The sequence below is a fragment of the Perissodus microlepis genome, chromosome 15 (assembly GCF_051167445.1).
Source record: "Perissodus microlepis isolate ML-2025 ecotype Zambia chromosome 15, ASM5116744v1, whole genome shotgun sequence".
Lineage (NCBI taxonomy): Eukaryota > Metazoa > Chordata > Actinopteri > Cichliformes > Cichlidae > Perissodus > Perissodus microlepis.
The window spans coordinates 31,963,522-31,978,065 of NC_140475.1; the positions used below are offsets into that span (position 1 = coordinate 31,963,522).

General features: G+C 40.8%; 1 protein-coding gene across 1 annotated transcript in view; it reads right to left on the reverse strand.

The window, feature by feature from the left end:
• Positions 1 to 14,544, reverse strand: part of LOC146372454 (E3 ubiquitin-protein ligase rnf213-alpha-like) — a 117,660-nt gene that overhangs the window by 95,117 nt on the left and 7,999 nt on the right. Inside the window, exons 7-13 of the mRNA XM_084953316.1 lie at positions 9,991 to 10,134; positions 9,085 to 9,347; positions 8,694 to 8,944; positions 7,572 to 7,781; positions 7,290 to 7,482; positions 5,942 to 5,997; positions 5,700 to 5,859 (exon numbers count right to left, since the gene is read on the reverse strand). Coding sequence (XP_084809442.1) covers positions 5,700 to 5,859; positions 5,942 to 5,997; positions 7,290 to 7,482; positions 7,572 to 7,781; positions 8,694 to 8,944; positions 9,085 to 9,347; positions 9,991 to 10,134 — 1,277 coding nt within the window. The remainder of the gene's footprint in view (positions 1 to 5,699; positions 5,860 to 5,941; positions 5,998 to 7,289; positions 7,483 to 7,571; positions 7,782 to 8,693; positions 8,945 to 9,084; positions 9,348 to 9,990; positions 10,135 to 14,544) is intronic.

The window sequence follows — 14,544 nt, forward strand, 5'->3', positions numbered from 1 at the left end:
TCTCTCCCAAGACATAGAAGGTGTTGTTAGGCCAGTGGCTTATGCCAGTCGAGGTCTTCGGCCCCATGAGCGCAATATGGACAATTACAGCTCCATGAAGTTGGAGTTTCTTGCGCTCAAATGGGCCATGGCAGAAAAGTTCCGTGAGTACCTGCTGGGGCAGAAGTGTGTGGTTTACACTGACAACAATCCCCTCAGTTACCTCTCCTCAGCTAAGCTGGGTGCCACCGAGCAGAGGTGACCACTAAGTCACATAGACAATCCGAATGTTATAGTTTCTTTCCACTGTGTTCTTGTTAGTGATAAACTACAAATTTACCCTAAATTGCTAAAATATCGATATTTTAATGTGAGAATCGATTCTAGAACATAAATGATTGGCATCGGAGGAATCGATATTTCAAGATCGATCCGCACATCACTAGTGGCCAGCTGACGACTGGAGGTTTGGAGGGTAGTGACGAGGCTGGTGAGCATGACACTGGTGAGAGCCGCAGGAAGCCAACTCTTACCGCCTCAGGACTGCGAGACGGTGAAGGGGACACTGGCTGCTGCTGAAACTGGGAGGTGCTGGAAGCCATTACATGACACGCCAGTTCCTGGGCCCGCAGCGTCTCCTTTATCCTTGTAAAGGCGTTGATTGTGGCAGGCGAGTCTGGGAGCTGGAGGAGGTGGGGATCCTTCTTCATAATAGCCTCAGCGACGTTAACCATTACGGCTTTGCTCTTCACAACGGGTGCTGTGAGGACGCGGTTGAGGATCGCTTGGATCTGAGCTATCCCCTTCATATTGTCATGATCCTGGGTCTTTTGACCCAGCGTTTTAAGTTTGAGTTTATTTTGTTCATTAGGTTATCTAAGTTCATTTGTTTATTAGATTCCCCTTGTGTATCCAACCCCTGTTAAGTCTCCCTTGTCCTTCATGTGCTTCATGTCTGTGTTTCTTATGTTGTCATGTTTGCATTTCATTATGTTTCCCATTTTATTTTGAAAGAGGTCCTGTGTTCCTGCATTTTGTTTTACTCTTCCCCTGTGGTGTGGTTATGTTCATGTTGTGTCTACTGTGCCTTTCTGTTCCATGTTTCAGGTCCCCATGTTCTGTCTCCCCAGTCTGTTAAGTTTACATGTCTTGAGTTCCGTCAGTGTGTTTCCTGTTTTACTTTCACAGTCTGTCCTATGTTAATGTTTCTAGTTTTGCTTCCCTTGTCTCGTCCTGCCTAATTACTCCCAGCTGTGCTCTCCTCCTGTGGCTCATTCCCCCTCATTATCCCTCAGTGTATTTAAGCCCCATGTTTCTCTTTGTCAGTGTTGCGTCCTCCCTCATAGCTGTGTGATTTTTCCCTGTGGCTCCTTGTGCTTTAGTCTTCCCAGTTTAGTTTTGTATTGTTTTTCGTGTCCCACTCCACGCCAGCAATAAAGCTTTTAAAGTTTTTTGAGTTTACTTTTTGTCTCTGCGAGTTTGCGTTTGGGTCCTACTCTTGCCTGCACACAGCCGTATTGTGACACATATGGCGTTATTTTTGTGCCACTTGCAGGTGCAAGTGTTGCATTTTGAGCAAAGAAAAGCTAAATTTGAATGAACAAAATTCATTGATGCGTGCAAAAAATGTATTTCAGTGTTTGCTATTATCCATACACACACACACACACAATAGCAGCCCCTCTCGCTCAGGTTTTGCATTTGCGCTTGCTCGCAATGTGTTGCTTGCGCTGTCAACATTTCTGCCTGTGCGTGCTCAACTCTTTCTGTACAACGTTATATTTGTGCCACAAAACCAGCCAATCACAGACTTGGATGCAAAAAATCTGATTGGCTGTTTTGGTCTCCAATCAGCTTGAAATGACGAAATGCAATATCCCAGAATCCATTTCGTCCAAAACTCAAACGAGGCAGTGGCGGAGGAACACCGAGTGGCGGAGTTTGAAATATTACTTTTTCTGGGTCACAAAATAAACTTTTAAGATATTTTCCTGCATAGCTGGACTGGCCATTGGGCATTTGTCCGTTGGGCCGATGGTGATTTTAAATTTTTATGTTTGTTTGTGATTTGTAACAGTATAAACAATGAAAGGTGGTGGATTAGCCAATTGGTCATGATCAACTCTGGGCTGGACCAATTACAATACATCCGTATTAAGGGGAAAAGGAACGCGATTCGTCCCGGACTTCAGCTACAATGAAAAAAAAGACACAAAGCTGAAGTTATTCTGTGTTTTTGTTGCACAGCTGTTTCTTCTCTCATTCCCTTCCCCTCCCTCTCCTGTTGCTACTTCAATCATGAAACTGATCAATGATCAGCTGATCGTCTCTCTTGTTTGTTTATCGCCTACTTTGCGCCAGAAAGAGGAAACCAGCAGATGTTGTGCTAAACAACTGCAGCACGTTCAAGCTTGATAAGCTGTTGTTAGAATGTATTTAATATTACTTTCTAGTATCAGGTGACATTTGCTGGAGCCACAGCTGTAAAAGCTGCTGGTCATGATATCGGTTTGGATATGTGGTGAGAGGGAAACATGAAGGTGATATACTGTATAAAAATCATACATTTATACCAACAAGACAGTGTACATCACTGTCACAATAGCGTTTGTTTTAGTTCAAAGGCTTTATGGTTTTTCCTATAATACCTGGTGGTGTAGTGGCCGATTTTCTGTCAGTTCAGCCTTATATATTATGTTGAACCCAAGAGACCACCCGGTCAGTGCAAATGCAAAACCTGAGTGAGAGGGGCTGCTATTGTGTGTGTGTATGGATAATAGCAAACACTGAAATACATTTTTTGCACGCATCAATGAATTTTGTTCACTCAAATTTAGCTTTTCTTCGCTCAAAATAAATTTCTCCTCAAAATGCAACACTTGCACCTGCAAATTGTTTTTACGTGCGCTCAAGTTTTTTTTTACGTGCGCTGAGAATAGTGGCACAAAAATAACGCCATACCTTCAAACACTCAGTGAGCGCTGAGTCTGCTGGGTATATGACTGGTCAGATCATTATGTAACTGTCAGGCTATGAAGCTGAATGTATAAATGTGAGGAGTGGACCCAAAATGCAGACACGAAGGAACGTGAGATTAAACTTGAATATTAACAAAAAGCGAGCCCTTTAATATGGCTAATAAAAAAGGTACAAAAACAAAAAGCAGATACAAACTGGGGAAAAACTGACTAGAACTAAACTGGGAGAAATTAAATGCTAAACACAAAAGAAAAGAACAAAACCCTGAATGTGGTAAAAACCTGAACATGAAATGATTATTTCTGTTGTTTAGGACGGAATATCTTTGAATTACTCCTGTCATACATGATGTGAACTTCTCATTGACTTTTCAGTCTGTCTAACCACTGATTTTTTTTTTCTTTTTTTTACTTGTATAGTGTTGCAGTCCCACCGAAGTTGTTTGCATGGATTTTCCCATATGTCATCCCTTGGAGTTGAAATGTATCCATTTTTTATGAGTGCTTCTTTTGAAGCACAGAGGACTTTGTTTGAATTTTGTCCACCACTAATTTCTTTGTCATCTGTTAAGCAAAATTTAAAAATGTGATGTAGTACTGCTATAATCAACTGTAATTCAGCATCCTTAAGTGGACATAAACTTACTTACTTTGATACACTGCTTTGAAGTAGTGAACTGAAGTTTTGATGATGGCTGTTGATCATGAAATCTAGTACATCTTGGCCCTTTCAGGTAACATTGACAGTTACTTAATATTCACAGTTCTAAAGGCTGTTTGGAGCCTTTGAGTGTCGGATTTGCTGAAACACTGTAGCGGATTCCAGCTCCAGAATGGAGTATGTTAATTTTATACAACTTGCTAGTGATAGCCCACATGCTAATGTAATTAATTTAGTTAACGTTAGCATTTTAGCTAACTTTGACTTAAAAGCTACAGTTTACATACTATTTGGTTAATGTTAGTTAACATACTAGTGATAGCCCGCATGCTACCTTTAGTATCTTAGCAATCATTAGCTTTTTAGCTTATACCCCGCTGTTGCCACACTATGTGGAGTAACGAAATGTTATCAAAACTTGTAGTTAGTAATCCACAACCTTTAGCATATCAGCTAACACTTTATCTAATTATAGACTATTCATAAACAGATTACTTTTAACCTACTTTTAATGCGTGAGTGTGTGTGTGTATTTTGGGGGTTGGGTGGGTGACATCTAGAAACTTTTATTAATATCTTTAAAATGCACAAACGAAAGTTTTTGCAGCACAAACCAGCAGAAACGTTTGACACTTCTTTTGTTGGATTTGAAGAAGGTGGGGGCTCAACTTTACTCTGATGTTCTATGGTTTTAGTGGTGTTCACTATCAGGCTGTTTGCTGAGCACCACTCACCACTCACGCTTTTTGCACCACCCACTTGTAAGAAAACTCCGAAGAAGTAAATTATTGAAAGCTTGCAGCCTACAAGCAAGTCCCTGTGCTCCAAATCGCTTGATGCAAAATGGTGAATGACGGACATGACATCCTATTGGTTTTGTACGTGTACTGGTAAGATCAAAGACAAAAGGGAAACTGGCTTTTATGTGTTTGACCACCACTCTCTAAAGGCACTTCACAACAATCAGAGTGAAGGCCACAGGTCTACAATCTACCAGGCTGCTTGTAAATATTTGTTGATGGAAAATGGCAAAGAAATGATAACAGATGACTGAAGAGACGGTGGAATTATGGCTTGTGCAAGAGAAAGACTGAAGACAGCAGAGAGTTTGTCCTGAGTATGAACCGAGGTACACCGTCAGTGCCATTGGCCTTCCCGGGATTCACCTCTCTGAGCACTAGTGCGTTGTTGTACAGTGAGTACAAATGTATCAGTGCCCATTGGAGGTGGAGTGATGTTTTTTTTTTCATTCAAATTTTATTTGTCACATACACAGTACAACATGTAGTGAAATCCTTGTGTTTGAGCTGCTTGTGTCAAATCAGGCAGTCTACACAGAAGTCTTCACCTTTCTGCACTCCTTCATGGCTTAGGAATTGTAAAATTTTATAACTTCTATAGTTACATAAATCTCTACTATTTTACTAAAAAAAAAAGATTTATAATTAGTTGACAGTGATAAATGGTGGAGGAATTTTTCAAACTATTCCTTTTGGGAAAAGAAGCAATAAAGCACAATGAAAACACCTCACTACACATAAAACTGTATTATTCGAAAAATGTAGAAGATCGAGCTCAGTTTAAATACTTTATATTCTGTTTAATATCAAGCATCATATTCTTTAAATCATATGTTTGTAGTGGCTGTCCTGCGAGCATGGTTGGCAGCAGTCCATATGAACTGGATGGGTGACCAATTTTAACAGGGAGGGCGGAGGGATGGCTTAACAAACAAACACAATTCCTTTGAAATTGGTAAGGTTAAAGGACTGGACTGAAAATGAGTGAAAAAGCAGTCAACCTCCAAACTTTAAAAGACCTTCAGAAAGCTGGAAAACAATTACTTAAGACCACTTTAAAAATTACAAGACAGACTGGCTCCTTGGAAGCAAAATATAAAGAAATGAAGGTTGTTTAAAGACTTTTGCACATTTTTGTACACACAAGAAAAAATAAAAAAGATTAAAGCTAAAATTATAGTAATTTCTGTAAATCAGTGCAAACATTTTCAACCTATACTATGACTTAGTAAGGGAACTTAAAAGCATGTCCCGTTCAGCCAGGTAACAGGTAAAGCTCACCTGGGAATCAGTGTGGCCATACGCTTTGTCAATCACACAAATGAGATCGAGGAAAAGAAGAGGAACATCATAGCAGTTTGGATCTTTTATACAGTTGCAGGCACAATGAAGAACCATTACGGCAGTCTTCAGGCAGCACTCTCCATTTTTGTCATCAAAACTGTACGAATGAAATCATAATATTAATACAGAAATTCAGAGATACTTCTTAAAAGATAAAGCATTAGAGTTTTACACTTTACCTTTGTTTGAAACTGTTTTCTCTTCTGATGAGATCACATGCCAAATCTTCCAAAGCCTGTTATTGGTATTACAGAAGATTTTAAAGCTTGGGTATGCAAATTGTTTTTGGCAAACAAAAACAGATCTGTATTTTGGGCATATTTTAACTGAACAAGTCTGAAAACAAGCTGGCATTAGATATTACAGCTTATCAAGATTTCTGCAGCTCACGTAAGTCTGCATAGGCACTGAGCTAGATACTTTTGGCTGCTCCCTTATTTCATAAAGAGGCATGAAAGCAGATGGATCATCATGTTTGGTTTAAGAACAGATGTGCCGAGCTCTTTATCCAGACTTGGGACTGAGAGTGCATTATCTTGCAATCCCATGAAGGTGGGAGGTAGTGAGATGCAAATAGTCAGTATTTTTAGGGAAATAAGTATTTGAGGACCTGCTGAATTTGTAAGGTTGCTCACTTACAAAGATCTAAACAATCCCTAATATTTATTGTAGTGTCATTTAATGGAAAGTGATACCAACCAAAAGTCCATAGGAAAGCCCCACATTACATAAAAATGATAAAAATGTTATAAATTCTCCAGACCGACCCAACATTTGTGTATTATGTGCTTGGCTTAAAAAGAGAGAGGAGCATGGGTGGAGGTCCAGAAGCAGCAGTAGGTATGTATGTCTAGATTTATGCCAACTACTGCTTCCAAAACTGATTAGGGTGTCCAGGGAATGGTATGTAACAGTAAGAAAGAGGCTTTTATTCATTTATTTTCAACCTAGGGGCAGTTGTGAATGAAAGTTGAAAAATGTGAGCCCAATATTTACTTGAGTTTTGAGTTAAAACATCTACAGGCAAAAACAATACTACTAGAGCAGTAAACAAAATAGTAACACTAAGCTTGAAAAAAACCTTCAATAAAGCTGATGAAAAGCATGCTCCTCTCGCAACTCTCAATAGATATGGGGCGATTGTGACTCAAGAGTTGGGAGTTTGCCTTGTAATCGGAAGGTTGCTGGTTCGAGCCCCGGCTTGGACAGTCTTGGTCGTTGTGTCCTTGGGCAAGACACTTCACCTGTTGCCTACTGGTGGTGGTCAGAGGGCCAGTGTCCTCGCCTCTCTCAGTCTGCCCCAGAGTGGCTGTGGCTACAATGTAGCTTGCCATCACCAGTGTGTGAATGGATGGGTGACTGGATGTGTGAAGCGCTTTGGGGGCCTTAGGGACTAGTAAAGCGCTATACAAATACAGGCCATTTACCAGGCCATGTATGTCACTTTGATGCAATGTGAAAATACCTTTCATTTTGTTATTTGATAATTTGTTGATAAATATTTATTGCTGCTTTATGGATACATACCTTGTAGATGGAGTTAGATAATTCAGATTTGATGCTGAACTTCAAGTAATGAAGAATGTCTAGCAGCTCCACACGAACAGTGAATATTAAGCTCATTAGGTCATTTACACGCAGCAGAGACATCCAAGAGTGCACGAGAAGACGGTCAATGTCAGCTAGGTATGCATGGTTCGTCATGATACTGACCAGATTGCTTAAAAAAAACCTGAACTTATTATGCTGATCAGGGAAGTTTAACTTAATGTTAAAATTCTGAACGAAAAAAGCATTTCATGTACTTACTTATAACTGTCCTGGAAACGTGTTCCGTCTTTCCTCAAGCATTCCTTCAAGCCTGTCCAGGATTCAAACTCTGGATTCAAGACTGGGGTAACTGGCTCAAATGGTTTACTTTCTCCTCTCAAGAGATGAATCAGAGGGATGACCAAGACCCATTCATTAATATGTTGTTGTTTAGCATAATTGCAAAGCATCACAACAGCATCTGCAACACTATACAAGTAAAAAAAAAAAAAAACAGTGGTTAGACAGACTGAGAAGTCAATGAGAAGTTCACATCATGTAGGACAGGAGTAATTCAAAGATATTCTGTCCTAAACAACCAAGAAATAATAATTTAGAATAATATAATGTGTAGGAGTGAATTCATATTTCAGTTCATTTGCAAAGATGTAATTTGAAGTGTTTACAGACCTTCACTCCATGTATATTTGGATTTATATTTATTGTTTACATGTTCCAGTATTTACATATTTGCATGTTTAAAATGGCATAAAAGCGCATGCAAACGTGTGCATTTCAAAAAGTGTTGACTCTACCTCTGTGGTTTTCCTACATTTATCTTAGGCTAAGACCTTCTAGCTTCTAATTGGTTGGTTTAATCATGTCACGCATCAGAACAAGGACGTGGTATTTTGAAGTGTAGTAAAAATAAAAGGTGCTGCTAAGAAAGTTATCCTTCTTCATCTTGCCGTTTCTTTCAGCTCAGAGAGAAGCACTACTATACAGCAAATTCTCAGGTCACGATAAGTATTGTAGAGTTATGTGAAGAAAATTAAAAAAAAAAAAAACCATTTGCAGAGTTAATGATTTTTGTTGTTTGTTTGTTTGTTTGGGGGGAGGCTGTATGGTATGTGAATTAGGAAACACAAAATAGCTCTTGGTGCACATTTATGTTGCCTGAAAGCTACGCCATGAGCCCTAAAACAAGGGCCACTTCTCCAGAAGTGAAATCATAACACAAAAGCCAGTGGGTTTCCTAACTGTTGATGAAGTGCTTCTTTCCAAATAAATAATTGTTTTAAACGTTCGTTAAACCTGAATTGATTGTCTTTTTTTCTTCTGTTGTACATTTTAATTATTACTAACTTGGTTTATGTCAAACTTGAAGCACATTTCAGTTACCTATTTTTGTCCAAAGGATTTGCAAATTCTGTCCAGAAAGTGGAGAAATGGTGCTGTGGCATTTTGGGCAGGCAAAGAAGTTTGCATAGACTAGAAAGATGATCTGTTATCCTGTCCATTGGATATGTTTTGTAGATCATCAAACGAACAACTCCAGCATGCAAATGTGATAAGAAGGATGTTTTTTCTATTCCACTGCCAGACATAGGGTTGGTGTTTTCCTCCAGATACTTGTTGATGAGGTCTTGCACCTAGAAAAGGTGAACGGTTATGATTGATGTCAGTACACAGTGTGTTAAGTGGAAAACAGTTTTGATTGTTTCATTCACTTTTGAACAGTAATGTTCTACACATGAATATGATCTGTTGTACTACAGAATTGAATATTTACCTGTTCTGTACTATAAGGTAATTCCCATAGTTTTTCGGTACCATCATGAAGTAGAGGACAGCTGTATGTATCAATGAACTGTTCTAGCAGGACAAAGAAATTTCCCACATTTGGATCATTCCACGTTTTGAGAAGATCAAAGATTGTTTTTAACATTTCCCTGCCTGCTCGGTTTCTCCACTTTATCACAGTTTTTTGGAGAGAATTCCAAGGCTTATTCTTCAGTTTGAGACGGATCGCATCATCATATTGGTGCCACTCACCTTTAAACCAAACAGCAAAAAAAAAAGAAGCATAAAACATATGCACATCAACATACACATTTCTCTCACTCATCTAAATATAAAGAGTCTTGAGCCCCCCCCCCCCCCCCCCCCTTTTTCTTTTTTAGCAAAATGGGAAATAAGAGCAGCAGTTTATTGAAGCATGTAAAATATCAATGGAAACAGAGTATATCAGGTAAAAGGTTTGTACAATTTGAATTACAATTTGAGTTTAAATGTCAATATTTGGCATGACAACCAGAGTCTGAACTACCACCAGCTGCTAGTTGACGAGAGACACCCCTTTCTCAACAAGAAGTCTGGGCTCGGGAGAGCCCGAGTGCCCCGGAGGGACTTTCCCTGCCGGGTACACGATGGACGGGTGGCAGAAATGGAGGGTCGTGTGCCTGGCGGGACTGTCGATCGAGGACGCTGAAGATATCTACCTATTCGGAACCATGATAACAGGGTTCTTGCTGATCGGAGCTGGCTTGGCCCTGGCTTATCTGAGAATTAAGAAAGCGGAACCGGCTGTTCAAACCCCCACAAGGCTGCCCGCTGGGATTGAAACGATGGGACGAGGCGCGACTTCTCAGAAAGGGCTTACTGAATGCAGCATGGTTAAGAGCTTGGAGGCACTTACGGCCGCAGTGAATACTCAGAATCAGACCTCTGAGCGTATATTGGATTACATCAGGGAAGAATCCACTCGGAACAACACCTCTGGGCGGAAGCTGGATTACATCGCGGATCAGTTGGCTGCGGTCGTGAGGTCTCAGAATCTGCTCTGTGAGCAAAAGAGTGAAAAGACCACGGAATTGAAGGTAAATAACATCATGGAGAAACTCGCAGCTATCCAACGGGAGATTGAGAGACCAGTGTCGGTGTCGGAGTGTTAAAAACAGCTTGAAATTCTCATGAGTTGTTTGTAAAATAAAAATCACCATTATAATGCGGCTACCCCTTCGGCGCCAGCTGTGGGCTCAAAGCTGGAGCTGAACAAAAACTCCCTGATAACGACTGTGTTGAGTCTGTTCCTTCCCGTTCCATGCAAGGCCACCTGGGTTGGCTGGTAGATTGTTTACTTAGCCTGATAGGGCGGAGGACACTGTCTCAGCTGAACTATGGACACGCACACACATACATTTACACTGATAAGCACTCACACATCCCCCCTCCCCTTCCAATGCCTTCGATGCTTGTTGCCTCCTGGGAACACGAGGCGGGTCTGGGCCCGCGCTGGAGAGTCGGCGCAGTGGCAGGATGGCTGCTGTGTTGCCTGGGATTACTCCTTATCCCCTACCCAACCCTGTTGCTGGTCACGTACTCTATAATGTTGTACTGTGGACATTTATGTGCTTTCTGTGCAGAGGAGTTTTTTTTGTTTCCTGTTCTCATGCTGTCCTCTATAGCCCAGCATGAGCAGAGGTCTCTTTTTTTCCTCTTGTACTTTCCCATTGCAGTGTACATTTCAGTGTTTTTTTCTATAATGCAACCATTCTCTGACTTGTATCCCCATGTGATGTCTGTGTTGTGTGTGTATGGTCGGGGGGCAGGTTCAATCCACTGCAGGGCAACCTGCTACTGCATGTGGCGAATAAAATTTGAACTTGAACTTGAATGGCTAACCAAAGGCCGGACAGTCCTGATCCTCAAGGACCCCCAGAAGGGACCAGTCCCCTCCAACTACCGACCAATAATCTGCCTCACCAGCACCAGCTACTGGTAGACTGAGCAGTTAGCTGACACTGCAAGACTAAGCTGACCAACCTGTGCACTGCCTGGAATGATTACAAGAAGGCCTATGACTCAATGCCCCACACCTGTATAGTTCTAGGCATTCCACTTGGATCCTGGAATGCCTAGAACTATACAAGATAAACAGGACCCTAAGAGCCTTCATCAGGAACTCAATGGGGATGTGGCGTACAACACTAGAGGCCAACTTCAAGCCCATAGCACAAGTCACCATCAAGTGTGGAATCTACCAAGGAGATGCTCTGTCCCCACTGCTGTTCTGCAGAAACTGGGGACGCCTCCAGACAAGTCGGGAAATCTCCGATCTGTAGGCTCGTCTGATGTGTACCTGGATGCCGGCCCTACAGCCTCTTTTCCTCAATTTCTTCTTGGAATTGCTTAGGGCACATTTTGCAGGTAGGAAGAAGTAATCCAGTGGAGTGGAAGAGTGCACAAATGGTGGGGGGAAAGTTTTTCTATAACTGTCCCAGTCATCATAAAGACGTTCTATAGACTCTTTGATGTGGAGCAAGGAAGAACGGTTGTAAATCACAGCAGCATAGCTCCATATATTAAACATCAGGGCTGATATAAAAGCATAAAATACAATACAACATAGGCAGGTAGAAGTCAAGCCGAGCAAAGGCGCCATCTCCCTGTCACAGTCAGCTGATCCTGTCACAGTCAGCTGATCCTGTCACAGTCAGCTGATCCTGTCACAGTCAGCTCCACAGTCAGGAGGAGATAGAAGTCACTGATATCAAGACAAAGAAGCTCCTGACCATGCATGGAGGGTTTCACCCCAAGTCCAGCACCCTGAAGCTGTACACTAAGCGGAAGGAGGGAGGCCGGTGACTGGTGAGTGTCAGCACCACGGTCCAGGATGAGACAACGAACATCCACGAATACATCACGAAGATGGCCCCAACCGACCGCGTGCTCAGCGAATACCTCAGGCAGCAGAAACCCAAGAATGAGGAGAAAGAGGAGGCACCATCATGGAAGGACAGGCCCCTGCATGGTATGTACCGGCAGATAGCGGAGGTGGCTGATACCCAGAAATACTACCAGTGGCTGGACAAAGCTGGACTGAAAGACAGCACGGAGGCACTAATCATGGCAGCACAGGAACAAGCCCTGAGCACAAGATCCATAGAGGCTGGGGTCTGTCACACCAGGCAAGACCCCAGGTGTAGGTTGTGTAAAGATGCCCCTGAGACAATCCACCACATAACAGCAGGGTGTAAGATTTCACCCATAGATTTTAAGATTTAAGGTATTTCATCTCCGAGCAAGCTAGTGTGTAAGTTCATCTCTAAATGTTTGTAAAGCATTCCCACGTTAAGCTTATCAAACAATATATGGAGCTCGGACGTCTGTGCGTTGTCATTGCTAAGTCTGACTGTGAAACTATGAAACTATGAAAAATATTTTTTTTATACTTGTGTTAAGTGTTGTACGGAATAACACAAAATTCAGTCTCAGGTTAAATGTGATAGAAACAACTTACACTGACATCCATCTTGATAAAAGATGAGTGTCATAACAAGCCATGTTTGCATTTATTTGCACTGCTTTCAACTCTGGATCTCTATTTATGTTTAGCTTTAAGTATAAAAGGGTACATTCTACAACTTGTTAGGTTTTTTTTTAAGTTGTTGAATATAAAGATTATTTTGAGCTCATATTGCACTTCTTTTTTGCAGAACCAAAGAGTTTTTCAAATCTGCATAACATTTCATCTTAAATAACTTTTTGAATATTACTTTAAATACGTAGATTTAAAGTTCTGCTGAAAGTTTAAATAAAAAGATCAGTATTGCTCAACTGTGAAATATTTTGGGTGCAGTGTATTTTTGCATACAGTAGAATAGCTTCAATGATTAGTTTTTTTTTTTTTATTGGAGTATGGACTTATACAAAATGCAGCAAGACATTTAAAAAACTGTTGAAAAATACACTATATCGGGTTTATATCGGTATTGGCAGATATCCAAATTTATTGTATCGGTATCGGACATAAAAAAGTAGTATTGTGGAATCTCTACTGAAAACCCTGAAAAAAACTGAAATTAAGTTAACTTGAGAAAATCAGTGGGTCTTAATAATGTAGCTTGATAATGAATCATGGACCCTTCTTTGCCCTCAGACTATTAGCTAGCCATGTTGCTGCATCCATACTATATAAGCAAGGTTTCAGCTCCTCTTGATTGTTATTCACATCTGTCCAACCTGTCCATTTCAGACTCGAGATAATACGTCCTGAATCTTTTGTTTTGTTTTTTGTTTTTTATGCACAATATCTTCAGTGTTCACTTTTCCTTTTTTTCCCCCTTGAACATTTATTAAAGTAAAACAGATTATTGAAAAGGTGAGACCTTACACAAATTGTGAAGACAGCTAAAGGCCCTGTGATCTGTCACACATGCTTAAATGTGTCTAAAACTACCCCTGTATACTTAATACTAATATTTGCTGAGATGGGACAGGAAGTCATTTTGTTTGTAACCCTCCTCAGAGGAATTAATGTACTTCAACACTAAAACACTCAAATATAAACTTTTTAGGACTGAAATATGAAAACGTATTATAATGCAAACAACATTAGAAATGTTTTTTCACTGTCAGTGCTCCTGTAACAACAGAGACAATATCGCATTTAGGCTACAAAATGATCAGGGTCCATTTTCAAATGCCTTAACACAGGCATGGCTTTTTATTTAGGGGATCTATAAAGCCTGTTTCTCTTTTCCTTTTTTAAATCCTGATTTTCACCTAGAATGTGTATGTTTTTCAGGCCCTGGGTCTGTGACCCAGGGTTTAGATTTTGGACCGTATTTGGGGTTTAAAGGATATTCTAAGTTTAGTTATATTTGCGGGATTGTCTATTGTTCATTGTTTGCTGTTGTCTGCTCCTGGTTCCTTGTTTCCCAGTGTACACAGTGGTGTGTGTGTGCTGTCGTGTTTGTATTTTGCTGCTACACCAGGCCTGGGGAATTTTCCCGCATGGGGGCCCGCCACACCTGGAGTAATTGCACTCACCTGATCAGCTTCATCAAGTGAGCACTACTTAAGAGAGTAGCTGAGCGGCAGTTGGTTAGCATCGTTGTAAAATAAACACAATGCTCCTACTCGTGAGGTGAAAGTGTTTCTGTCAGCCGGTTGTTTGGGAATGTACTTACTGTAGTGTCTCTTGTTTCCAGTAGGATTGCAGAAACATGTGGAGGGAGCTGGTACTAATGTACCAGAGGAGGGAGAAAAATTCACCACAAACCACGGAGGAAAATCACTGCACAGGAATTGGGAACTGACACGCAGAGAACACTATTGGCACTTTTGTCGTGATTTTTGCTGTAAATAAACACATCTGACTTTCATTCAGAAAGTCCTGCCTTTGCGTCCTGCTTGTGCCAAACCCTGAGAATGTTACTGTAAAGGTAATTTTAAATCACTATTTTAT